We start from the raw sequence: 27,523 nt of genomic DNA on the forward strand, positions 1-27,523 counted from the left end.
AAACTTGCTTCCCTACAATAAAAAAAAAAAATCCATCAACATGTCCTCAGAAAATTGTTGGGAAAAGTGTACCTCGAAAGCCCCCATACAAGGGAAACTGTATATTGCCATTTTGTTTTTCTCTATTTCTTATACCCTGGGTAAAATGGACAAAGATGTTGTGGTGTTGAAGTGAAGTGGTAGGAACAGATGTAGGATCTGTATTTAACTCACCGGTCGGTCTCCTTGCTGAACTGCCCCTTCCCCACGTCATTAACGGCACAGAGGCGGAACTGATAGGAGCGCGCCGGGATCAAGCCATTGACCGTCACCGCTACGGACTGTGGCTCAATATTGGCCAGCAGGATGGCCCAGGGAGCGTCTAGAACAAAGAAAATCTAGTTGAACACCTTGTTCCGACACATATCTTGTTCATCGCTTTAACCATTCGCCTTAACATCCCATCAAATGTAACATTTTGTAAGGAATGAGCCTAACATCTCTGGCAATTTCACTAATATTCAGAAGGGATTTTCACTCTCATGCCTGCAATCATTTTGTCACGGTAGGTCACAGTTGAAAAATTCAAATTCATTAAATAAATGAAACAAGTCATGCTGACAAAAGGAAGCGAGGGCACGACGTGCTGCAGATTTAAGCCCGGCACAGTTCGACATCGTATAAACTTAAAAAGAACACGTCACCCCCAAAATGAGCATTTGTACTCGGGGCAGCTGTGGCTCAGCAGGACTCTGCCATCAGCGAGACCGAAAACGTAGAGAAGTCTGAAGTCCAAGTCTCATTGATCCAGCCGTATGCTCAATGCTTCCCAAACACCTGCATGTTCGCTAAAACTTTACTATTCAAAACACTTCTGCTTCAACACTTTACTGGTCAGTGCGAGTGCCGTTGATGCAGAAGCATTTTTAAATAGTAAGGTTTTAAGTGGGAAGTGGTGAGCATACGACTGGTTCCATGAGACTTGGATTTCACTGCACGAGTTGTGTGAGAGTCTGTAAACGGATGTTTTGCTGTTGTTTAACACGGCGCCCATTTACTTCAATTCATCAAGAGGTTTTGGATTATTTATTGCCGTAGAGGTACAGTATGCAAGAAAAACTAAGTTTTATTCAAGAAATCAAGGTAACTCCGGGGGAGTGAAGTATTCCTTTAAGTTGCTGGTTACAGGCAGAGCTGTTGAGGGATGGACTGTAGTGTAGCTTACACGTCCAAACTGAGTTCAAAAGCAATGATGGACATTCTTAATTAGTCTTATTGATCATGCTTTTTCAAGTTCTTTTCTGTATGTGCTTTGCAGTTTAGCTCTTTGGGGAAAAAAGCATTGACGTCATAGAGGCCTGGCTGCGTGGAAATAATTAAAAAAATAAATCAAAACAAGCAACATTTAGCGTCTTCTTCACTTGTTGCTGCAATGCTGATCACAAGAGCCGAGGTCCCTCTCCCCCGGACCGAACTCATTATATACCATTCATAGATCTTGAAGTTGTTTAAACCGCCACAAAGGCGACAAAGCATAGAGGGTAGAGAAGGATGCAATGCATCGATGCATGACTGGATAATATGTGACTTACTGTTCTCAGACACCTCCAGGACGTAGCGAATGAGGGGACTGTTGCCATCAAAAGGCTTGGCCCAGGCCAGGTCGATGGCTCTTTTTTCCGATGTGCTCAGCACGGCAGTAGGGTTCTCTGGGGCATGGGGCAGCTGCCTGCAGGGAACATCGGGACAACTTCGATAAATAAAAGAATCCCTCACATCACAGCAAATCCTCCGCGGGGACAGAGCGTTACAGAGCGTTACAGATTTCTGTCTACACTGAACGTCTTCTTGGACACATCTGAAGTAAAGCTGAATGTTCTACAACAGTTAGACGGGTGATGAAATGTGGCATGACAAGACGGCATAGACGGTTCCTTGTCCAGATGGACACGCAGGCAAACAAAAGGAGATAGATATCACCTAAGGGGGGGGGGGGTGGATTGAAAGGCATGAAGAGACAGACAGGGAGAAAATGCACGGATAAAGACATGAATAAATGAGGCCAGAGCTGGGGATCATTAATTCATTCAGCCATGAATTCAGATAAGCACAGACAGATTGATAGATAAGCCTTCTAGCAATGAATGAATAACTGGCAGTAACTCAGTCAAACGGCAGCCAGCCAACGAGACAGCCGATAGGGGGACAAAGAAAGACACAGTCAGTAAGTACATCAGTTTGGCAAACAGAAAGTTAGATGTCTCATTCATATTCAGTTTACCCTTGCTGCAGTGCCACAGTACAACAAGAGTGGAAATTCTACGAGAAAGAAAAGATTTGAGAAGACAAAAGCAATCCAGGGCAGTTTGTGTGAGGACAAGTGTAGACTCACTAGGTAGGGCATGAGTGTGGGGGGGTGTGGGGGGTGTCCCGTGGGGCTGAGAGTGTGTCGGGTGAGAATGAGGACAGGGTAGGTGAGGAGGAACGGGCGCCATTTAAGTGGAAATGAGTCAGAGGTGTCAATAATAACAGGGTGGCAGTGAATAGATGACGGTGGAGGGCATGCGTGTGTGTGTGTGTGTTCGTCTGGCACTTGCCATGTGTGGATGCATTGTCTTGCTTCAAAAGACATGTTCCTTCCTGTATCTTTACACTGGAGAATACCGGAGCAAAAAAAAAAAAGGAAGAGAAGAAAATAGAAAGCCAGGCAAGCGATTAAGGCGACGGTGGTTACCTGACACGGAGGTGGGCGCTGCGGGAGTCGTTGCCGCCAACGGAGGTGACCCTGCAGGTATACGTGCCGATGTCACCTGACCAGGTTTGGGAGATGTGGAGGGTGCCGTCCGCCTCCAGCCGCATGCGGGGGATGGACTGGACGCTGATCACCGAGCCCTCTTTTTCCCAGACATGCCTGGAATGCAAAGTCATCAGTCAGCTGGCCCGTTGTCATTAACGTCACCTGCTGCATTTTCATTCCTTCAGCAGCGTCAGTCGATCAGTTTAAACACACTGACGATATTTATTTGCACTAAACGCTGCCTTTGTATATGTCAACCTGGGTGTCTTTGCCCATTAGTAAAAACACAGTATTACTCACCACCTCCGTTTTATAGATTTAGGAAAATGCATCGGCAACAACAATGTCAAACGGGGTGAGGAGAGTAAGCCTTGAACCAAACAGAAAACATCTCAAACAGAAAGTAGTCCCTCGGAAATCCTTATCCAAATTGTTCTAGTCAGAATCTGCAATTCCCAGATCTGAAATGTTGAATGTCAATGTGAAATTCATTTTAGAAGAAGCTTGACTGCATACAGACTCAACAGAGTGACGACTGGAACTGAACAAACAAGTAGCTTTTGTAACTCAAACTGTATGGTAAAGAGCATCGAATTCACACTTCTTCAGCGCCTAATTCAATGCACAAACATCAGAAAACAGTTTCTACCAGATTGCCAGAACCTGACTAGCATTGCTTGGTTGCCACCTGCTGAGATGTGAAGTCTGATGTACACGAGCATGTCAGCCTCAGATGGTAGGTTAAGTCTTTTTGACAGTAAAGCAACGAGTAAACTGGGGGTTCTGCTTGTTATTTATTCCACCACAAACCCAGAAGAATATGTTATTAGGGAGGTATTTCATCTTTCTCCTCTCTGTCTCTTCAAACTTGCCCTGCACGCATATCATAGCGGCTGTCGGCTGCATATCAAACGCTGAATTCACACTCATCAAAACCACACAGCTCAAACGATGGCGTCAGATGTAGCCTTCTCTTCTGAGTAGAAAGGGACATGATCGTCTATTGACCGCCACTGATGTCGGCTACCAGCTTGGGGTTCAGTAATCGTCTGTTGCGCGGGTTGTGTGTTTTGCACCGGATTGGACTGCAATCGAAAGCTGGAGGTGTGCAACAGCAACTGTCTTCTTCTAATGACATACATACACATCATTGTTCGGCAAACGTTTTTTTTTTTTTTACATGTGTGGGTGTTTGCTTTTGTACAAGCTGCACGTCTCGGTTCGCAAGTCAGGGAAACAGCTTTGTGTCTTTGCTCCGTCTTTACATTGCAATAGAGCACAGAATACGATACAGAGCGTTAAATAATAAATGCATTGTGCTTAGGGTAGTAAATGACTAATTAACAACCAACGGTGTAGAGAAGAGTAAGTAATACCTAATGATGAGGCATCTTCATTAACAGACCTGTGGGCCGAAATGGCTCAACAACTGTGCTTTATTAGGTATTCATTTTGACGTGTGGAGGATAACAAATACATAGAAACGTGTCCAGATGTGCAGATGGATTTTGAATCCATTGATGCATTGACAATAGTCTAGATGGATAAGCTATTGTACCTCCGTTCTCACCTGCTTTAGTAAGACATCCCTGAATCTCTTGCAACAAGTGCAGAATGCAGCTGAAAGGTCCTTTAAAAGTGTTGATGTGAGTTTTCTGTGATCTATCAAATGTGGCTCCCTAAATCCTCTCCAAACTCGGAATCCTATTTAAGATTTGTCTGCTTGGTCAGGCACCCACGGGCTTGTTGGTTGAACCTCACTCCGGGCTCAAAACCAAAAGAAAACTGTGGCTTTGAGATTGTGTCTCCTTCACTTTGAACCTCATTATTTTTGGGCTTTTGATCTGTGGACAGTGTGGACTCCTTTAAAGGATAAAGACCTTTACACACCGGCGGTGGTTTTGTGTGATTAGTTCACACGTCAATATATATTTTTCGTCATGAGTACTTTCACACAGATCACGAATATTACATGTCCGAAAAGCAATAAAACAAGGTCAAATTTTCTGAGCTTCCGCACCTCAAATAAAGGCATCAACCCATTTCAAAATGTACTTTATAGTTTACAACACTGAGGCTCTGTAGTCAGAACCAAGACAGCAAAACTTTATTACTCCTTTCAACCTTGACAAAGGCAGCCAGACCAGATCCACTCCTTTCGTTCTTACCTTTCACAATAAAAGCCCTAGACATGTCTACTGCAGAAGTGTTAACTAAAATTCACTCATCTCGTTAAAAGGAAACTCAATTAAATGTCTTAAAGTAGCTTAGAATATAGAACAGACAGAGTGCCAGACGCTGCTCTGGATATTTTTCTTACAGTCGCAATGAGTGCAGCCAAAGCAAGAGATAGTGTGTTCATCGGCGCCATTGTTGTCCAAAAACGATTAAAAACACATTAATGAGAAAGACTGAGTGTTGAGTCAATCCCATAGACACCTTACTGCAGCACTCACTAGTGCACCAAATGTGTGTTAATACACATACTGAAAATAGTCCCCAACAAAACACAAAACCACAGTGTCCAACTCTTTTAGGAAATTGACTTAAATAGACAAAAAAATAAATATCAAGGGACAGACCAACACATTGTTGGTTTTGGTCATTTTATTTGTTGACAAGAAGAAAACTATAGGCCAGCTTTATTCTATCAAACAGCACCTCCAGACCTACCAATCTTCACTTCCCTTTGTTTCCATTTACACTCTTTCACCGTGTCTGTATTTTTACTCTCTTCTATTGTGAAGCACTTCACGCCATCTCTTTTGGAAAAGTACAATGTGCTGTTATATGAATCTAGGAAGGTATCGTTACCTGACAGTTACACTGGGGTCATGTGTGACTCCGCAGGTCATAATGGCTTTAGTTCCTTTGATAACACTCTGGTCCTGTGGAGGGGTGGTTATCCTGGTGCGAGCTGTGGAGAGAGAGAGAAGACAGACAGACAGACAGAGGAAGAAAGTATTGGAGAGAGAGAAAAACACTTACAAAATGTCCTTCCTGAGAAAAAAAATCAAATACTAAAGAAAACAACAACAAGCCAAACACATTTCAGAAAACTCATTTCAATTGAAATGACATGCTGCTGTTTTGTATTTTCTTTCGTGATGGCTTCTTGCCGAAAATGCCTCGGAGATGACTCCAAACTTGCACAGAAGGGTGCTTTTGTGTCTGAAGGAATTGAGCGCAAGTTTTGTTATCATACGGCACAACCTCGTTACCCAACATCTGCTAAGCAGACATGCCTCTCAATAAAACTCCATCACTGCCACAGATCGTGACGGATTGCTTGGGCATTTACAACACACAAAATCAGGCATGAGTGGGTTTAAAAAAAAGGATGTGAAAGGCCGAGTCTATCTAAACCTGCACGCTCACCCCAGACCACAAGGTCAGCGGACGCCTCGTCGATGCCCCTGGAGTTGCTCGCCATGCAAGTGTAGGTCCCGGCGTCTGAGATGTGCGAGGGGGAGATGAGCAGGCTGCCCGACTCGAGCAGGGTGAACCTGGGCAGCTGGACCGAACCGCTCGCCAATACGCGCTCACCTTGAGTGCATGAAGAGAAAGAAACAGATGAGAAAGAACATACGCAAACAGAGAAAAAGGTAGACAGAATGGAAGGAGAGAGGGGATAAGCAGGCATTCAGGACCAGAATAGGAGAGGGGATTGTGAGGAAAAACAAGGAGAGTGTTTCCCTGATCGGCTATTGGGATCCAAACAGGGAATCCAATCAGGCTTTATTTGTTAAGCCATGTGGTCCCATGCGTAAAAGAAAACAGACATCATAATCCCTAGGAGTGTGTGCGCGCGTGTGCATGCGGGTAACAGAGACCTTTCTGCCAGGTGATAGCCGGCCTCGGAGCTCCAGAGGTCTCGCAGTGCAGGATGACTGACATGCCGTCGATCACAGTGCTGTCTGAGGGTCCGGCTGTGATATTTGGGGCAATGCCTGAGGGGAGACAAACACACACACACACACACACACACACACACACAGACACACACACACACACACAGACACAGAATAAAGAGAGAGCTCAGTACAGCGGAGAGAGAAGGTAAGAGGGTTATAGAGGTGAGAGAATAAACGTCGATGGCAAAACCCCTCTTCAAACGTATTTTTTTGTAAGCGCCAGCCTGCTGCATCTCAGTGTTTAGGCGATGCTTTGTCCCACTAATTCTTCACGGATTGACACAGCATTCACCTTGGTGCTACAACTGTCTGCTGCCGGCCTAGTTTTCTTTTTTTTTTGCACCCACCGAGATAGCGGATATAGGAAGAGGAGGAAGGAAAATGACTGAGGGAGAAGCGTAGAAAGAGAAGGCAAAATGTAGATAACTGAAATCCCTATTAGTGACATGCAATAAATCAAAGCTTTTATAGGATGACAGAAAACTGTATCGCTTCCAAGTGGAAAGAAGGAGCAGGGAGTTTGTTCCAAAAGGAGGAGTGCTGAGCTAAGGACAGAGGGAGTATAGGACAGAAGGAGAAGCGGGGACATGGATGTGTTAAGGAAAAGCGAGATGATGAGATGAGATCTGGAGGGAAGAGGGAGAAGAAGACGAGACAGTGTCAGAGTGAGAAAGAGAGGGAGTCGGTGATGGAAGGGGTGAGTTAGTGAAACAGAATATCATGAATTCTGAAAATGCGGTGCAGCGTGGAGGGGAGGCTGCGGGAGCTGAGACAAAATGAAGAAAATTTGATGTCAGGAAGTTGCCAAACAGATGCACTGTGAGGGTGAAATGAGCGTTCAATTTCAAGCAGTGGCGCGTGCTCGGAGAAAAAGTCTGAAAATGCATTCAGGTGATAAGAGTAAGGCAGCAAACACGGTATTAAGCTCCCTTTTCTGTAGTAATGTCAACTTTTAGTTCATATAAGAAAACTAAAACGCCATTCTTAACTACTGAGAGAATGCAAATAAATATATATAGTTCTGAAATTGCGGGAGTCAGAATTGCCTTAAAAGCACTAAATTGCTCCTCCTCTTCTCCCTCCTTACAGGTTGGAATTGCTTTCCATTTTTGCAAAAGCAATTACAACTTGTCCTTTTGTCCGAGTTTGACAAGGGGCTTCAGAGAGCTGTGTAATAATTTAACACTACTCTTTTTTTTTTTTTTGAAACAAGCCACATTGTACTATAATAGCAGTAATTATCTGTGTAAAACCATTTCTTGAAGAGCTGAGCACTCACTGGTAACAGCCAGATATGTGTTGGTCTGAACCTCTCCTGCCTGATTTCTGGCAAAGCACTGGAACATCCCGGTGTCATCAGGCAGGAGGCCGTTCACCTGCAGGCTGCCTCCCACCAGCACCCTGTACCTGGGCATCTTCACTGCGTTGATGGGCAAAGCATCTTTGTACCACACAATGTCTGGCTGGGGCACTCCTGCAGAGGGTGAGTGTGGGGGTGGGGTTTACAGACAATGAGTCACGCTTCCTTTTTTCCCCCCCATTGCATTTTTCGGCATTAAAATGACATGAAAAAATAATCATGTTTTTCACCTCGTGCCTGGCAGGGAATGTCCACCACCTTCTCCATCTCTGCTGTGATGTGCTTCTCCGGTTCCTTAATAAACTGTGGGGGTTCTGAGTGATGGAGTGAGGAGGAGAAACAGGATGACAAGTTGATAAAATAAGAAGCAAGATTGCAAACCATGCGGCTGTAATCATCAGAAAGCTCACAAAGTGCCCCTGTGGTACCGCGTGAGAGCTTACTATGACAGTGCCTGTAATTGAAGACATAAGGAGGATGGTTAAGATATTGTACTGTTGCTTTAAAATGTACTGCTCATGGGGGCAGACTGCTCATACAGCAGCTGAAAATAATGTCACTACACAGTAGTTTAATTGCAGAAATCAGTAATTGATACACCATGATGGTTTTAAATGCATCATTCAAACTCATGGGGAGAGGAAAGGCTCGGTTTGCTCCATCAAGGGAAAAGTTCACCACACCTTGTCCTTTGAATCACATTACAACCTTGAAAACATCAAAGTGTTTCGGTGGGATGCAATGAAAGTGACTCGAGCGATGCCATTAAACAGTTTCTTGAGGCCAACCATTAACTTTCTCCCTTTTAAATCAATAACGATTTCCCCTCACTGCCTCGTGACTTCACAGCTGTAGCTTTGCAAGATTCATACAGTGAGACCGGTGATATTTATATCATTTTCATACCAGCTCCGTTGTTTGAACTTGCAAACCTTAATGCTACGTTTACTCCCACACATTTGCCTGATTTACCGTACGGAGCTAAATGGGGATACTCGTTTTTTTTCCCCCCTTCCATTTAGAGTGTCGTGCTGATGCAAAAGCATACAGCAATTATGCATTATGACTAATCACATCACTTTCTCTGTACATTGTGAAAAGTAAAAGGAATAAAATGATGGTGAACTTTCAGGGCAAAATGCAGAGAATTAAAACACAACCATGTAGGAAATGTGCTCCAAATCATGAATTACTGAAAATATCAAAACACGCAAGCAAAAGCACAAATATCAAACTACAAACAAGTCGATTAGTCAATGAACCTATTTTACCTTAGCGACAACGATACTGAAGCTTTCCCATCACGGCTCATATGAATGTGGATTTGGAGCACGTTTCCTTTATATTTGTGCTTTCACTGCTTTTTTTTTTCCTTTCTCAAGGCCCACTGTAAAAATAGTACTTGCAATGCAGTGTCTAATTCAAGTACAAAGTGATAATACAAGAAGAAAAACAGACACGAGCATACTTCAGTTTCTTACCTAGTACATGCAGATAAGCCCCAGCGCTGACTGAGGGCACGCTGCTGCTGCGGAGAATGGCCTCGCACTCGTAGAAGCCGGCGTCGCTCACCACGGGACTGAGGACGGTCAGCCGGCGGTTGAAGTCGCTCAAGCCGCTGGTCACCAACACGCCGTTCTTACGCCATGAGATACTCAGCTTGATCAGAGGCCTGCAGAGTGAAACATGAAACCTCAGATATGTTTCAATCTCACTGAGAGAATTTTTTTTTTTCTGCTCGGTAATAAATGATTCTGGTTCGGCAACACTGGTCCGATGGGACGCATATCCATCAATCTGTTTAATCTGCTGGAGCATCGAGTATTGAGTATCGAGTATTGAAATACAGAAACATATCTGTTTATGGGCTGAGATGATGCCAACTGTTTTCAATTCAAACTGACTATTTGATGAATCAAGGGATGCCACTAGTGGAGCAGTCTGCTTTGATACTGCTTATTCATTCAAGATACAAGGACACAAAACCTTGCAAAACAAGAGAGAATATATTGGATTTAACCACAATTATCATTCAAGACTCATAGAATTATGCAACTTATTGTACAAAACAAAATTTGGACCAGTTTTGACCAGTTTAACCAAACATACATTACTTAAGATGGGTATTTGTGCAGTGTATATGTATGAATGACAAATTAGATATGAATAAGAAGATTCACGCATTCCTGTTGCGATGGATAATCCACAATAAATGCCGAAACCACATTTATTCTGAGAAGCATAACCTCTATGAAATCTCCTGGTCTTAGTTCTCCCCACTGACTCAAGTCTACTGACCCTTTGACCCACATATGACCCCTGCAGCTCCAGCATGTTTACCTGGCGTTGGCGACGCACTCCACCGTGACCTCCGAGGTGCCTGTAACCACGCTAGTGTTCCTGGGAGGGATGATGATGGTCGGAGCGATGGGGTCTGCTGGACCTCCCACATCTAGACAGACAGACGGACAGATCGCCAAACACCAACAAAAAAACACACACATGTGGAGAGGTTAAGCAGAGATGATCTTGATAGATAAACAGAAATAGATATATTCATCACAGACAGAATGTGGCGAGTGCTCTGGGCATTGGTGTCCTCTACATTTCCATTTACACCCAGTGCACTCCGGGGGTGCTGAACGACGTGACAAATTGAAACTGACCAGGGAACACAGTGTATCCGAGTTCTGACGGATGGGTCGAATAGGACGAGGCAGTGCACTGACTGTGGATAATAAGATGTCTGCCGAAGAACCAGAAACAGGGATAGAGAAATGTTGCCTGACGAACACGAAGCTGACGGGGTGAACAGGCTGCTGCGTGTACGCGCGCAGATATATTTTCATATGCGTTCAAAACTCGCATTGTTGACATAGTTTATGTCTGTGTGTGTTTGCGCTGTGAGCGCCAGAGACAGACAGCCCGTGGCGGTGAGAGCACAGTGTGTGCGCGTGCTGCTTGAGATGTGTCATGTCTGCGATAAAGTCACACTGATCCATCAATCCCATCATGCCCTGGGAGTGTGCTTGTGGCTGCACATGTCAGATGCAGCTACAGGGGTTGTCATGATTCAATCTTAGCAATCTTGGGTCATCAGATGCCGTGTACTGGGCATGTGCACACACGCACACACACACACACACACACACACACACACACACACACACCGGAAAAGTGTACTTGAAAATATAATTCAACATATGTCTTGCTGAAGTTAAAATCAAGTTTTTAAACTTTGTCCCGAATAGTACGACTACTGTAACATGAACACGAGTCTCCCCAGAGATGTCTTTGACCTATGCCCTCGCCAAGTCTTAGGCATGTACTGTTGGGAGGCGAGGGCTCACGGGAAAAGCATCGTCAGGGACGTCGCTGCAGGAGCAGCAGCTGCAGCAGATACCGACAGACACACGTGCACACACAGCCAATCGCAAGCACTGAGAGCGTGAGTGGAATGCTTATGTAAATGTACGCTGTGATCCACTGAGACCTGCCAAGTTAAGACCTCCTGCTGGGCTCTCGATATAACCTGAATCAGAGTGTGTGTGTGTGTGTGTGTGTTCTAGCAGTAGTATAATCAACTCGTCCAATGTTCCCCATAGGCTATTTCTGTTCCCTTGTGTTGTCAACTGTAATAACTTACCCTCACCCCTCCTCATTCACTTCCGCACTGAACTCCAGTCTACCATGTCATAAGATGCTGTCTGTTAGGTTTCCTCTAACGTTTCACTTTGCGGAGCTTAAGCTACTTGAATTGGTTTGATAAGTGCATACTGTGTTTTGTTGTTGTAGCAGCTAAGGGTGCTGGTGAATATTAAGAACTGCTTGGCAGTCGAACAGTCAGTCTGTGTCCCTGCCCCCCCCCCCCGTAGCCCCCTCTTTCTGCGTGCGTATATCTGCGAAAATGAGCAAATATGGCAACAGATGCATTTAGAGTACATCCAAGTGCAATGAAATGATATCTGATCGTAAAAGTAAAGCTTCTTAGATGTCGCAGGGCGGTGGCAGGGCCATCCACATCCTTTACTTGAGAAAAAGTAGTGATCCAACAATGTAGAAATATAAGTCCTGCATTTCACTTCAGGGAAAATGCAGTATAATAAGTTAAATTGACTTTTATAATAAATATGAAAAGTAAAAGCACTCAATCTGCATATTTTTTGCAGTGGTGGAATGTGATGAACTACATTTACTCAAGTTTTTTATAAATATTTCTTGTTGTGCTTAGTTGTTTTCCACATTTGATGTTGCATAAGATGTTACGGTGCAGCCACACTTGTGACCTGTGTGTTTACAGCATGTGGTTACTCACTCTCTACTGACAGGGTGATGGGCTGGCTGGTTTTGTTCTCTCCGTTCTTGTCATTTACCGCTTGGACGTAGTAGCGCCCGGCATCCGGCGCCACCGTGGACAGTATGACCAGCGTGTTGTCCAGAGTGATGGCACTGAGGAGGGAACAAGACAAGTAGAGCGTTTTTTTAAAAAAATCTGTATTTTAAGACCTATTGAAACGAGAACATAAAGGAGAGGGAAAGTCAAGATAGGTGTCAGGAATCCAGCGTAAATGACAATTTTTTAATTCTTGTGCTCCTTCAAAACCAAGAAGTTCAGAGGAAGCTTCATAAAAAAATAAAGAAAACACAATACATGTTTAGCCTTCGGAGGAAGCGTCAGACTGCCTAATTAGAGCTAAATATGTTTGGAGTCTGGTTGCGTGTCCACACTTGATCCCACTGCTGGAAAGGGTATTAAACATTTTAACATTTTAATTACACTGTTCAAGCTGCATTAGGTATATCGATTTACGATGTGTAAACACGGTGTCGGTGCTGACTGAGCAAGGCAGAAATATTGACAACCTCCCTTGTTCATACCTCTCCTCATGGTCCGCTCTGAAATATGATAGCCCTGCGTAATAACCCACGGCTTTTAATTGGCTATTTGTACCCCGCTGCTTCCAGTGGTCTGCACTCTGGCAGCCAACAGCTTTTGGCTGCCAGGAATAGAGTCTTCCTTGTCGGCTGCTGAAATGATGACTGAATAAATAAACACTAATCCGTTTTCATCAGTGTTCTATAGGGGCTAATACCTGGCGCCTAGTTGTCGCTATCAAGTTCTCTCTTGGACTCTCCCTCGTCCATGTAGCAACCAGTGAGGGAGAAATCCCCCCCCCTCTGCCGCCTGATGTGGCAGCCCCCTGACTATGTTTACAATCAATATTTTCTTATTATCTGTGCCTGTTCCACAATCTGCCGGTAGATAGCCCGTTCCAACTGGGTGCCTCCCTCCACATACATCTTTTCCTCTGGCCTTATCCCTCCATCTACTGGTCCGTCCTACTCCCCCTCTCTCCTCAACTCCATCCATTCCACCAGATGGTGGATGTAGTCATGTGAGGAAGCGGTATCTGGTCATCTACCCTGGCAGAAAACACAACTACCGAACCACATTTGGGAATAAACTCTTCAACACAACAGGTAGAATGTATTCCAAATAAAAAACAACAACAACTAGATAGCAGATTTATGACATTTGTGACACACCTGAATACAAATGCACGTTTAAACACGCCAGGAAACAAAAGAGAGCTTCAGTCACAGACCAATCGGAAAGCTTGGTCAACAACTAATCTATTCAATTGATTTAAATCATCAATTAGTTGGGTCTATGTTATGCACTGTGGTGACGTCTCCTAAGGCGGGGCCAGCCAATGGGGCGCCTCGTGTAGCTCAAGTGATTGATAACAGGAAGTGAATCCGTCTCAGTGCAGAAGCAAATGCACGATTATAGGTTGTGATTTTAAAAACAGACGTACTGGATGCTTGATGAAGCTAACGCCTGCTACACTGGGTGAGAAACACAAATACTGTATATGATCAAATATATATATATATATATATGATTTTCCGAGCATGGCCGCATTCCCCATGTTCATTTATTTAAAATATGTATTTTTATTGTATTAAAAGAGCGAGGATATGTTTGGTTTTTTGAATAATAACAAAAAGTAGTTGTTTTTTTTGTCCGATTAACAATGGATCAGCCAAAGCTATAATCAACAGACTAATCAATTATCAAAATAGTCCTTATTTGCAGCCCTAAGAGAAACAAATCAACATCATCCAAATGGTTGTTGCTCCTACCCGCCTTCCGTACTCCTTGACATTTCAGTCGGATTTTCTCTTTGACGTTTTCTTTCAAGTTCCCAGAGCTATTGGCAGCACACACTTATTAATAACAGCTATCTGAAATAACAAACAAAAAGTCTTTGACTCCCTGGAAGTAATGGCTTTTTCCTAGAGAAGTACAGTAATTCTGGCTGCTTGTTGCACACAAATGTGAAAAAAAATATAAACCCTGTCATGTACAATTTCGCCATGTCTCCTCTCCTCCAGCACAAACCCACTCCACTTCTCCGTCCAAGTGTGCCTCCATCCTGTCCTGGATCTCACCACTGTGGGATGTGCGGTGCCTTATTAAGGGAGCAAGAGAGCTTGTGAAAAAAAATCTAAATAGGGCTAAAAATGCTCACAAGCACAGACCAAACTCTCTTTTTAGCTCCAGAGTGGCATGTAGGAAAAGCATCGGACATAGCACAGAGCGGCATACAAGCTACCTGTGCTGTTAGCATTGAAGCATGATGACTTATGAGATCCATCTCCGGACTCATTTCTCAAAGCAGCCTCAGTCACTGGGCTCATTTGGGATTCCCTGTGCATGCTGAGACTGAAAACTTCCTAAAGGGACATGGCAGGCCTCAATGGCTGCAGCTTATGATCTGCGGTAAATATTTAATGCCAGCTTGCTGGAGCGGTGACATCCTGGACGCACGGCCATGAATTATGGATCCCCCTCAGGGATGCGGGGCAGAACGGCAGTGTCCAAAGCGGCTGAATGAATCCCAGGTGACTTCCCAGGACCTTTCTAAAATGGGGACACAATCCGGGGCTTAGCTTCTTTACCTGTTGCTTAAGAAACTCGTGAAGATGAATATACAGGGCAGTGCTGGTAAAGTTATAAGAGGCAGGGTTTCATACAGCCTGGAGGAGACAGCCCATTCTCACCGTGGTAATGTACAGCATCGTATGAGTGCAGCTCGCACTCTTTTTCCTCCAAAGACCACTCCCTGCTTAATAACCCCGTCTAAGCTCAAGCCAAAATAAGTTCCAATTTATATTCTACCATCATCCAGAGCAAGTCCTGATTTCATCAATAATAGTTGGAGTGGGAGGCAATATTTTCCGCCGGCTAGTTGATTTTAATGCGTTTCCCTGCTGAGCATTCTCTCCCCTCAGCCTGTAATCGGGCTGCTGCAGTGGGGGTCACACAAGACTTTGTTGCACAGCGTGCTCGCCGGTCCTCAGGGATCAAAGACCGCATGATGCAGGAAGAACTTAAGAGTAAGCCAATTATCCAGAATGGCTTTACATGTATATCAAGGGAGCAGGAAGAGGGAGATAAGATTTTGGTTAAAAGAGGTAATGGAATTGGTCCATTTTTTTTTGACCAGCTTCCTGAAGTAATTTTTTATTTTAGCATGTTGCTTTAAAAAAAAAAAAAAAAAAAAAATCGTATTCATTATCTCTCTGAATGCATTTTGGTCATCCTTATTAAAATCCCTCGTCTCTCATTGGTGTGTGAGCAGCTGTCTGAGGCTTGCTCGTAATGATGGCTTACCATGTAACCGGCACGCTGCAGGGATTTGTCAAGCCACTGAGCGGAGAAATTTGGACAAATCAGATATGTACGAACATGCCTCTGTACCTGTTTTTATGTCTATTCCTGCAACTTTGAATGCTTTCTCTTTTTATTCAAACCCAATTTCCTTTTTTCCAATATTACTTTCCAGAAAGAGCTGCGGTCCACGAGAGACAGCCTGGCAGGCTGGACAGCTGCTCGGAAACATCTTGGCCCAGTCCGCAGCTCAACGTGCCATCCCAGTTTTACTTGCAGCAGGAAGCAGTACTGGCCTCATATGCAATTACTTTCTCTTGGATCAATTGATATATGTATGGTGTCAGGGGCTTTTCAATGACTGCCAGCCTGATAATGATTCCGTAGCACTTAAATCAATAATGATGATGAGGACTCATGTTTGATTGAAACGGGAGTATAAATGTTTCATTTGCAGGGGGTCTTTGAAGCCTTCTATTCATCGCAGATCAATATTTATTTATTTAACTGTTAGAAGTATGGAATGAGAAAGCACCATGAATTCACATCTGTTTATTTATTGGCGGGCAATACAGAGATCCCACAACACCTGATGGGTGGAGCAACAAGGCCCCCCTATTCCGTGTCCGTACCTTTTATACAGAACAGTCCCGCCTTAAACAGATTGTGTGAAAGGGGCTTTAGAGACTCAACTCACAAGTTGTGTCGCGTGTTTTGCGTCATCTGATTGGCCTTCACAGAGACCACCAATCAAACTATAGGACGAATATCGGCTGATGTGGATCGGTGGCTAATCGATCGGAGCTGCTTTTCATCATTACTAATAAACTGCATAACAAGGAAATGAAGTAAACATGGATCCAGTGATGCGCTCTCTTTATTTATTTCGTCCCTGGACTCATTTTTTAACAACTAATCTTAAGAGCATATCTTTGTATCTAGTTCAACCACTGACTTTGTCATATGACTGTGTGCATATCTTATCGTGTCAATCCATTTTGACAGAGCTGTGGCTGTTCTTACACACACACACACACACACACACACACACACACACGCTCGGGAGTGTTTTGGCATCTGTCGTGGCTGTCCCTCTCCGCTGGGCCTAACCTCGCTCCACAGCCTCAGACCTCCATTACATGCAGACAAATGTCGGCGGATTGGCCTCCCCCAGGAGAGAGGGAGAGGGGTCAAGCAGCTCACATGGCTGGCTAAAGTATGAGTCAAACTACAAGCCAGATGAAGGCAAAAAAGAGAGAGTTGGAGAGAGATAGAAGGATGAGAGCAAGCAGCAGGCTGCATGTCCCACTGCTCAATAGACCTGTGATGAAAAAGCCTCAGCTCCTGGGGCCGGGGAGAGATAGAGGAGTGAGAGAGATTGGGAAGAGTTAAGGGAGTGATGCTCATGGAAACAGAATCTTGTTTTCTCACCGGCGGCAAGAAGTAGAGATTTGTGGCTCGCTGTTCACTTTCTGCTTCCCTGTTCGTCGCGGTTGGTTGATTGTTCAGGAAATGGTGAAATAAAGACGGATGTCCTAAATACCACGCAAGGTCAAATAGTGACATCCAAATGAACTCAAGGTCATTTCTGATCTGCCGAGTGAAGTATTTACAAAACCAAACACACCAGGCTGTCCCTGAATCCAACCACCAAGTGAAGCCAATAACACATCGATCTACACTAGAGCTGAAAAGATTCATTCATTTAATAATTAGTCAGTGAACAGAAATTCGGAATTATTTAGATAATCAATTCAATGTTTGAGTTATTTATTTTTAGCAAAAATGGCAGCATGACTCAGCCTCTCCAGTGTGAGGATGACGATTTTCTTTAGCCTCTCAAATCAAGAAACATTCACAAAATGACAAATCAACTCATCATGAAAATAAGCAGCAGATTAATCAGCGCTGACAATAATTGTTAGTTGCAGCTCTAATCTTTAAATCTTTGGGCACATATGACAATTTGATATTGGTGCCAATATAGGTTTTGGTACACAATCCAAAACAATACTTTTTTTTTTTTCACCTTTGTTTGGGGACAATAAACAAATGTCTTGACTGGGCTTCTATAGGAATGCTCACCCAGCACTTGGTATATTTCATTATTGACTTTATTTAACTTAATTCAACAAAATATGCCCGAGCATCAAAGCGTATTGAGGTTCATACATAAATGTAGTCCTGAAACTATCAATTCTTTAGCTGATTGACAGAAAGTAAATCATCCATTTTCATAATCGATCTCAAGGGATTTATTAAGCAAAACAAGCAATTAGAAGATGCGTCCTTGGGTCTAATCAGTAAATAATACACAAATAAATCAGTAATAATAAAAAAACAATAGTCGCAGCTCTATTTTTCATTCCTGCATACACATACAAGGGCTTGTGTTGTTAGAGCTGCGTCTCGCTGACCTTCCCTCCCTTGTGACATGCAGATTGCCGGGTTCGTGACTAATGCTGGGCAGTTGGTCGTAGGGAAATGCAGAGAAAGGGCCTGGCTATTCACTGGGCCTCGTGACTAATGGGGAATCCATATCAGACTGACAGGACCAGAGCATCACAGGCAGGGGCCATTAATTGATCAGTAGCTACAGCAGATTACTCAAGGGAATTGCCGTGTGTGTGTGTGTGTGGATGTCCTCCCACTGACTCCACCAGGTCAGGCTCCTCTGTGTTCTGTCTTAACGGACACCTCGACAAGGTTGTTTTCAGTGTAATGCAGATAAATCCATGCCCAAGTGTCAATGGAAAAGTTTCTGGGAGAGGAAGCCAGGTAGCGGGCAGTTAGTTGTTGTCAGTGGTGAAATAGTAAGAGGACAGGCTCCGCTTTATCCAGCGGCAGCCTCTAGCCAGCAGCCCTGAAATTCCTGGCAAATGTGTTTACTGAAGGAGCCTCTGATTATACACCACATTAAGTCCCCAAAATAACACAACAAATCACGGGCAGGCTGAATGGAAAAGACCCTGCCAAATGCATTCCCATTCAATAAGGGAAGAATAATGACTGTTAGAGCTAAATAACTTCTTTTTCTCCTTGCATCCTGCTCTACATCACAACACAACATAGACGCGAGGACCCTGGGTGAACCGATGCATTGAAAGGCATGCCGCTGGACCAATACCTAGCTGCATATTTTTAGCAACGAGTCAAACGAGGACACAATTCCTTGAGCCTGGACAGCGGACAAGAAAAGCATCAGAGAGAAACACCACAATAAGTGAATCCGTAAGTTTATGGGTGTACTGTGAGAGCCAGCGCAGGAGTCTTTGCCTACGCCAAGAACAACAGCTGCAGAGGCCACATGGCAAAGAGAGAGCAGTCACAGTGCCACAGTGAGACGTTGCCTTGCCAGGGGGGGACTGGCTGCAGGGAAGCAACAATGCAGTATTCACTAAGTTTCTGTGGGTTTCCTTTACACACGCAGGGCCAGGGCGATGTGCTGCGTTCACACTATACGTACATAGCAGTTTACGTGCATCCGTGACCCTGGGGGCAAATAACTTTGAACTGGTTATGAAACAGACTCCATTCAATACGGATGCTTCTCAGTGACCCACATAAGTAAACGAGACCATCAACGAGAAGATTGGCTTCTCAGCCACCTGGTCCCATTCCGGCGGAATCAGACGAAATCATGTGGGTTCGCCAGAAACTCCCTCAGCTCAGACTCCAGCGGGGCCTCCGGCAGCGACCAGCCCGCAACGGCCGGACCCAGATCCGGCCTCGCTGCCGCCTTCGACCTGCAGTCGGAGCTCCGGCGGGGAGGTGGAGAGCTCCGCCCCTGGGGGAAGCGTGTCCTAACCCCGGCGAGGAGCTGAGCTTCACCTCACCGCTCCGCCGGTCCCCGCTGGGACCCAGCAATGGAACCACGCTGGTGGAGGTCCAGGCCGTATTGATGGGCCCGCTGGAGGGAAGCAGGACACTAATGTGCATGAAAACATACTCGTTGCCATTCCTAGAGCCTCACCATTTGATAAACAGATTTGATACTTGATTTTGAATAAATACTATCAAACCTTAATCCCAGTATTTTGCCAACGTTTGCAACTCCAATAATACCAACAGTATCATTTTGAGGCGTCTTCTTGTGATCAGATCACCTGATATGTATTTGCTCGTTGTGCACAGGACCTGGGACACAATTCCCCTCACAAAAACGTCACCCCGGAGTTATTTCCAATCTTTTGCCACCTTTCTACTGCAAAAAAAAATAAAAAATAGCAAACAAGACAAGACAAGAAAACATCCTCCCACTGTGTGACTTAAATTGAAGAAGCAACAGACAGCATTTCCACACAGTTCAGACCAAAGTGATCACAAAGTGAATGGAAACACAATGCGACAAATAATGTAGTACAAGTACAGACGCCTGTGGAGAAAGTGTCCATTTAAATAGCTGCTGGTTGGTGGTGATTACCACAGTTATTCTGGGTCTGGCTGCTTCTTCCCCCTCTCTCCTCTAAGGCTGAGGTGTGATTAAGCAGAGTACAGAGAAAAGAACAAGACGAACCCCTGGAAAGTCTGCAAATTAAAGTTATGACACCTGAGGAGGGATAGCAGGAGCAGGGGACAATGAGCAGAGGTAGGAGAAAAGGGAGTAAAAAGCACAGAGTGGTAAAGTAAAAGAGATCTTCAAAACGAAAGAGAAAATGGTCTCCATGGTTGTAGTCCATTGGATTTTTTTTTTAGTGCTCTTCCTCCTCTCAATGCTATTCTATATCGTAACTTGCCACACATGAATCTTGCAGATGGAACCAGCAGTCTTACGATGACTATAACTATGATACATAGACACCCATGTGACAATGTTTTAAGAGACCACACAGCTCTCCAGAGTCTGGAGAGCACTAGTCCTCAAAGAGAGCCTTCGTCAAGGTAACATTTGCAGTTCGGCGCTGAACTTTCTCTTCGGTGCTCACTCAGTCTCCCCCACTAGTGAGACTTTGATGCCTCTGCAGAGTAAACGCTAGTGGCACGGATCAAATTCAATTAAATGATTTTCAATAAAAAAAGGCTGCCTGTTATCAACGGTGCTCATTTGCACAGAGTGACCTTGGTGGCGCGAGCGGCATTAGCATTCTCAGAGCTGGAGGGTAGGTGGCGAGGATGAAGGGAAGCACAAGTACACACAGTGGGTGGCCGGAAAGTGGAGACAAAAGGAGTGAGAGGGAGGGAGAGAGAGAGAGAGAGAGATCAACGGAAGACATAAACGAGACAAGACGAGAAAGGAGAAGGAGCTGAACGAGAGTAAGCTAATGGAGTCGAAAGATTCTTTGGTGGACCCTTCTCGCCAAAACCGTCGACAGTGTGATCATTCAACAAACCTTCATAACAAGAATTTCTTCAAATAACAGCTTTAAAAAAAAAAGAGAGCTCCACGCGGCTCCATTGTTCGACCTTTTTCTCGGCCGCTTCTCAAAAGTCATCCGCACTTCCACGACGAGATGGAACGAAATCGGCGCGACCGGTCGACCCACGACCGTCCGCAGCCTTCAGCGTCTCAGTTGCTTGTCTCATTGTCATTCTAGGTCAGGGTATGATTACTGATGATGAGCAGCTGATAAGAAAGATTCACTCTAACCAAGGGCAAGGTCACCCTCCCACTGCGAAGAAATGCAGATGTGATGCGATGGGGATAAGTGCCTTTTTAACACACACACACACACACACACACACACACACACACACACACACACACACACACAAGCGTACGTAGCTACACACCCTAAAAGTATTCCCACACACAAACACAGGAACAGAGATGTGTGTAACAAAAGCCCTGTGTACCTGAGCCCCACCAAAAAAGCCAATCAATGAATGAAAAACAGAAGCACAATCACCTTGACTGAAGATGTAAAGTATGTAGCCTAATGGGAGCTACAATATCAATACGGATATTGTGAACTCGGCCTATACTTAGAAGACCACCACTTTTATCATATTCTGCTTACAGGTCTTGGAAGTATTACTGCATTTGTGAAAAAAACAAGCCTTGAAATAAAAAAAGGAATCAATGGGTGTGGAGTTCACCAGACCTCTGTAGCACCCTCCTCTTCTCTGCTTGAGGTTAGCAGCTCAAGGATACTTTAGTCGCTGTTAGAATAACACACTTGAATCTTCAAACGTAACATGGGCACCAGGTTTTGAATGCGTGGAGTAAAGAAAATACGATATCTCTGGTTCTGCTGAATCAATATTAATCTTCTTGCCCCATTATGAGTCTGACAATATCATAGGTGTGCAATGCTTAATCGGTGGAGGGCTCTTTTAATAATATATAAGCCTAAATAAGTCAATGCACATCCATTCATTTTACATGACTCTAAAATTGGAGAGGATCAGTACAAAAATTGTCCACCGCTCCCTTCTTCGTCTAAACAGCAAATCGCAGAGAGAGAGAGAGAGAGAGAGAGAGAGAGAGGACACCTCTTTTCCAATCCAACTCTACATTTACACATTTCCTTTTCAAGTGAATAGAATGGGAAGGTAAACCAACAATCCCATTTTAAGCTGTCAGCAGCTCCAGCTGGTCCCATCGGGTTGTGATGGTGCCACCGCTGCCGGCTGGCAAATACTGATAGGTGACCTCAGAAACACACCAATTTCGAGACTAAAATGAAGACAGACAGAGACATAGATAAACTGAAAAAAGTGGTACGTTTAGGTTTTCCTTCTCAAATAAAATTGAGGAACAAAGTGGAGGTTTCATTTCACACGGTGCCAAAAAACGGCTTTGGTCTTGGCCCTCGTCTCGCGGGATGAATTCAAACTCTCCTTTAGCAGAAAATGTAGCAAGATGAATGACAACAGACAGGTAGGAGCAGACACTCTCCGACTAAAGCACTCAAAGGAACAAACGAGGCTCAAAGAAGTATTTACAGGATCAAACACAATTCACAATACAATTCAAAGTAAAGTAAAGAAAACAAAAGAGAAGGACTTACATGCGACTGCTGGGTGGAATCTTGCGGCCATCTCTAAACCAGGTGACCTGTGGCTGGGGGAAGCTGCGAATGCGCGGCGCCCAGATAACGGCGCCCTCTCCCTGAGAGACCGACTGGGTGCGCTCACCCTCCTCGAAACTGCCCATAACTACAGGAAGACAAACACACAAAGACAGCAAAACACGGGAGCGAGTGAGAAAGGGAAAAAGGGTGCGTAAAGCCAAACACACACAAATCTCCCTTCACTTCCTCGTATCTGACTTTTGGTGCCCGCGGAGGTTTGGCCATCTGCTTCTCTGTTGTGAAATGTTACAGTGAGCCACTGTGATGGACAACGCAGTGTTGTTGCCATGGTGTCTGCAGTACATCAAGAAAAGCTAGAAGGAACCCGAGATGTAATGACTCACGGAGAGAGGACACAGAGGGGACGCTAAATTGACTCATATTCATATTCCGTATCCTCCTGTGTGGAGGCATCAAGGGCAATCAATCTTGATCAGGCTCTAAATGTGTGCATTACTCAACATAGTCGATGACCAGCGCTGCAGCCATTATATTATCTGCTAATATATTTCATTTGTTACAGCGCTTTCATTCCTCCCCTGCCTCATTATATCTTAAAAGCTGGCAAAAATACTGCGCTAATATTCCTGCGTTGGCTTATTCGTAAGTGAGATCTATGGGCAGGACTTTTCTGATGGATTTCACGTCGATCAGCCCTAACTTCAATTGTTGTTTCGATCTCGGCTGTGCAGTTCTCCGATGCTGACTGTAAACCTTTATAGGACAGCAGTAACGAGCAGTGTTTGTCTTTTCTTCCTCCACCGCTGTCTGAAAGAGAAAGTGCAGACTTTGGTTTTGTGACAGCTGCATACCTTAAAGATTGTTTATTTTAGCTCCATGAGAGGCGAGGGAAGGATCATATATTTGTCTCTTGAATTCAAGGGAAACAATAAAGAAAACACCACTGAAATCATTTGAACGTAACATCAAACACTCAATTAACTTCTAACAGTTTAGAAATAATAATATCTTTGAGAAATGTAGGGATCAAGGTATGGAGGCTTTGAACCGGGGATGTCGGAGTGGTTGTGCTTCGATGGCAATCTTATTTTTCCCGCGCGCACGCTCTCTTTCAAAGAGAATAAAAAAGGTAATCTGGCTTTGCGGTGGAGCTGTGGTGCTTAGCTTAAATGAAAATCTGGGAAGTGTGCAAATCCCCTGACTTTGATCTGCGGTTCCGGCAGTGCAATGTCCTCCTCCCCCTCCCTAAACTCTAATGCCTCGGCATGTTTCCCTTTCTCCGAGGTGTGTCTCCGCAATCGTAATTGTGCCGCCTCAATGGAAGAGTTTGCAAAAGAGATCTCCCCATCGCTCTCCCATCTTTTTTTTTCTCCCTCCTTCCCCCCCTTGTGCATCTCATCCATTTCTTCTGCAGGTGTCCTTAATTCTCCCTTTTTACTCCGTCTCACCGTCCGTGTCCCTTCATGAGCAACTGATGAGGTGGAAGAAGAGAATTATGGAAATAGGAAGAGGTGGGAATAAAGAGAACCAGAATAGCAGCGGTGTGGAAGCCAAGAAATAAATAGAAAGCAGTGGTGCCCAGACAACTGACAAAGTCCAAAGAGAGGGAGGAACGCAGCAACAAAAAAAGAAACTGATGAATGCAACAAAGAGTCAGACTGCTGGAGGAGAGAAGACATGCAGAAGGAAGCGGTGAGCTACAGAAACAGCACGTTTGCCCAATACTATAGAAGTGGACCGGTGGGACTGTCGGGCCCCCTCTGTGTCTCCCTCCCATCTCTTTCTCTCGCACGCCTGGTTGGCTGCACTGTTCAGTCAGGTACAGCGACGTGTCACATCCACTCAAATGTCGCCGAAACACGAGGAAGCCAACGAACCTGGCGTGCCCCGGGAGGGCGGGATAATGGGCGTGGGAGGATTGCGCCTATGGGGGTAGGATCGGTTCGTGACAGCACTCCAGACACCTCCGCCTTGCATTTGTAATAGCTCGTTAACAAGACGTGGGCGCTGGGCGGCCTAAAAGCGGCGCTGGAAATTTGCAGAGAACACGGCGCATCTGAGCCCTGTTTTTCGGGGCGAGAAACGACAGATGTTGTTGACAAAAGCGAGAGAGCGGAAAAAGCGACGGTCATATTGAAATGAAGCAAAGTTAAAAAAAACGACCACGGCAACAATATCAATCTAATGAGAATGCTGAGTGGAACAGCTGTCCGGGTTGATAGCACCCCGAATTATATGCAGGTAGATCTTTCACCCTGCCAGCATCTGTCCCTTCCTAGTCCGTCCTTGGTACAAAGGCAACCAAACAGAGTGTCGGCATACTGTGTACTCTGCAGGCGGTCAAAACACACACACGTACACACTCCCTTCCTCTGCATCCATCCATCATCCATCCTTTTATTCATCCGTTAGGTCCATTCATCTGTGTTTCACCAACATCCTGTGCAGATACTTACAGGCCACCTGCACTTCTGTGCGCCTCTGCAGAAGGGCCCCCACCCGATTCCTCACGATGCAGCGGTAGAAGCCAGCATGGGAGCGGTCCAGCGAAGGGATTAGGTACCTTTAATAAGCACAGAAACACACAAGACACGGATGAGGATTCTTTTGAATTGCAATGAACTGGTAAACTAATCAAGACAAAAAGTAGGAATCAAAAGGGTACTTATGTAAAGGCACAAACGCAAATATTTGCAAATTTGCAAGCATGAACACACACCGGCGTCTGAGAATGCACACACACACACACACAAAGTAAGACCATCTAATAAAGGAACAAGGGCACAGAGGACATCGGAGCTTAGCTATTGTTTATTCCAATGATAATGATGCTCGAGAGGCTAACCCAGCTTCCACAGCAAAGCTCTCCCCCAAGACACACACACACACACACACACACACACATGCAGGCAGGCACAGACAACAAACACTCTCATTGAAATCAGAAATCTATGCAAACACACGCGTGTGCAAAAAAAATCCCCTGCGACAAAGGTCGAAGCTGTGTGTCTCTGGCAGTTGACACTCTCTCCCTCTGACCTTGACTTCCGTGTCCAGCTGTGGGCGGCAGTACCGCCTCCCTGCCATGTGGAGGCAGCGTACCCTGTAGTTTACAAAGCTGCTGCGCTGTGGAGACTAACTACCCACTTGATGTATGTGGTGTCTTGAGCCACATCTGGCAATACAGCTGATGCCAAAAGAACAAGTGGCAAGTGCTGATGATAAAAAATGCTGGCTCCCATCGATTCTGCAAACCTTCCACCATGACTACAATTAAAACGTATCTTGCATGTTGCCATGAACTGTCCTTTCACTCCTTCCGTTACTTTTCCGCTGGCGCTACAGTGTGCCATGACAGCACCGCCCTGCAAGGAGGGACTTTCCAAAAGTGATATCCCCATTTGCGTTTAGACTGCAAAGACACAAGTAAGACACAGAGCTCTTGTAGAGAGATCAGGCAGTGTGATGCAGCCCGGAGGAGGCAGGGATGATCTTAAGTGGCCATTTAAAACGCCCCTAATGGTCCTTTGTGTGTGTGTGTGGATGTGTGTGTATAACAGCTATTAGAAATCATCACTTATGAACTAACAACCAGTCTACTGGCTTCAGTTAGAGGCACCTGCAGATGCTCATCAGTGATCAATGTTTGCTTGACTGTGTGCATGTGTCTCTTTCGATATCTGCAACACACCAGGGTACACCTGTGAGAGATAACCTCAAGGTTCATTCATTTTGGAGATCAGGCTTCCAGACCGCTCAGAACGCGCAGGCATCATCGTAACAGCAACGGGAGCTACACGGCGCAGCCAACTGTTTGAGTCTCTAACGGCATATTAGATGGCATCACAACATGTAGGAGTTGTGAATTAGCCGAAAGCGAGTTGTACATGTTTAATTTGACTCTTTCCAGCACAATACGTGTCAAAATAAAAACTTCTTGTGGGAGGTGAAACACTTATCGCTGCGAGTGCGCTTGCCATCTCTGCTGTCACATTCCTGCATGCAACGCGCTCAAGAGTGCTTAGCGCACTGCCAGGCAGGATGTCGGAGTGTTCCCTCAGTTGATGGGATGCTTTTTTTTATTGCAACCACATGCAATTAGTTTGAAATGTGTTTTTTTTTTTTTTTTTGTGATTTAATCTTTTGCGTAAAGAGGTTTTATTTGCATTAATACATGTTTGGGAAGCGCTTGAGTGAATGACATAGTAGTGAAAGAGAGCAATTGAAAAGTTCGACGAGCCGTTTGCAGGACAGTTTGGATACTTTCACAGAAATAAAGCTTTCGCCGAGGACGAGGGAGTGAAATAATAGGAGCCATTATAAGACTTGTTCCTCTAAAAGTACTAAAATGTGTGTAGGATGTTGCCTAAACAAACAGTACTCAGACTAAATATACATGAATAGACAAATTTCCACAGACTGCCACAGGCTTCAGAGAAAAGAAGCAAAATGGAATGATACTTTCTAAGAGGCTGTGTAAAATAAGCAAAACCAAACACATAAGTGTGCGAAATGAAACCCAATGCAGAGAAACCAGAATATATTTTGAAAGTCTTTGGTGAATTTGATCGGGCTGAGAAAAATCCCACTTCACAGCCTTCAGGGCTGCAAATTAAAGTCACTTAATACCAAACATACACATATGCAGATGGATGACAAATTAAAAGAAAAACTGACATCCAATTAGGAGCAGCCAGAATAACTTCAATGTGCTGCTGCGGAGATTCTTCAAACCATTCCTCCAAAAGATATTCTATCATTTAGTGTTTTGACGATGGTGGTGGAGAGCGCCAACACTCACTCATTAAACCCTTCAGCCCC

General features: G+C 44.7%; 1 protein-coding gene across 4 annotated transcripts in view; it reads right to left on the bottom strand.

Moving 5' to 3' along the window:
- The window catches only part of sdk2b (sidekick cell adhesion molecule 2b), a 222,591-nt gene that overhangs the window by 33,412 nt on the left and 161,656 nt on the right, over positions 1-27,523 (bottom strand). For all 4 annotated transcript variants that reach the window (XM_031842960.1, XM_031842958.1, XM_031842959.1 and 1 more), the window contains exons 3-15: positions 25,159-25,265; positions 22,679-22,826; positions 12,366-12,499; positions 10,391-10,502; positions 9,532-9,722; positions 8,281-8,364; positions 7,970-8,164; positions 6,610-6,726; positions 6,155-6,322; positions 5,591-5,693; positions 2,714-2,890; positions 1,572-1,708; positions 214-361 (exon numbers count right to left, since the gene is read on the bottom strand). In XM_031842960.1, the coding sequence (XP_031698820.1) occupies positions 214-361; positions 1,572-1,708; positions 2,714-2,890; positions 5,591-5,693; positions 6,155-6,322; positions 6,610-6,726; positions 7,970-8,164; positions 8,281-8,364; positions 9,532-9,722; positions 10,391-10,502; positions 12,366-12,499; positions 22,679-22,826; positions 25,159-25,265 (1,821 nt within the window). The remainder of the gene's footprint in view (positions 1-213; positions 362-1,571; positions 1,709-2,713; positions 2,891-5,590; positions 5,694-6,154; positions 6,323-6,609; positions 6,727-7,969; positions 8,165-8,280; positions 8,365-9,531; positions 9,723-10,390; positions 10,503-12,365; positions 12,500-22,678; positions 22,827-25,158; positions 25,266-27,523) is intronic.

This window comes from Anarrhichthys ocellatus, unplaced genomic scaffold (genome assembly GCF_004355925.1).
Source record: "Anarrhichthys ocellatus isolate YVR2014 unplaced genomic scaffold, GSC_Weel_1.0 scaffold4, whole genome shotgun sequence".
Taxonomy (NCBI): Eukaryota; Metazoa; Chordata; class Actinopteri; order Perciformes; family Anarhichadidae; genus Anarrhichthys; species Anarrhichthys ocellatus.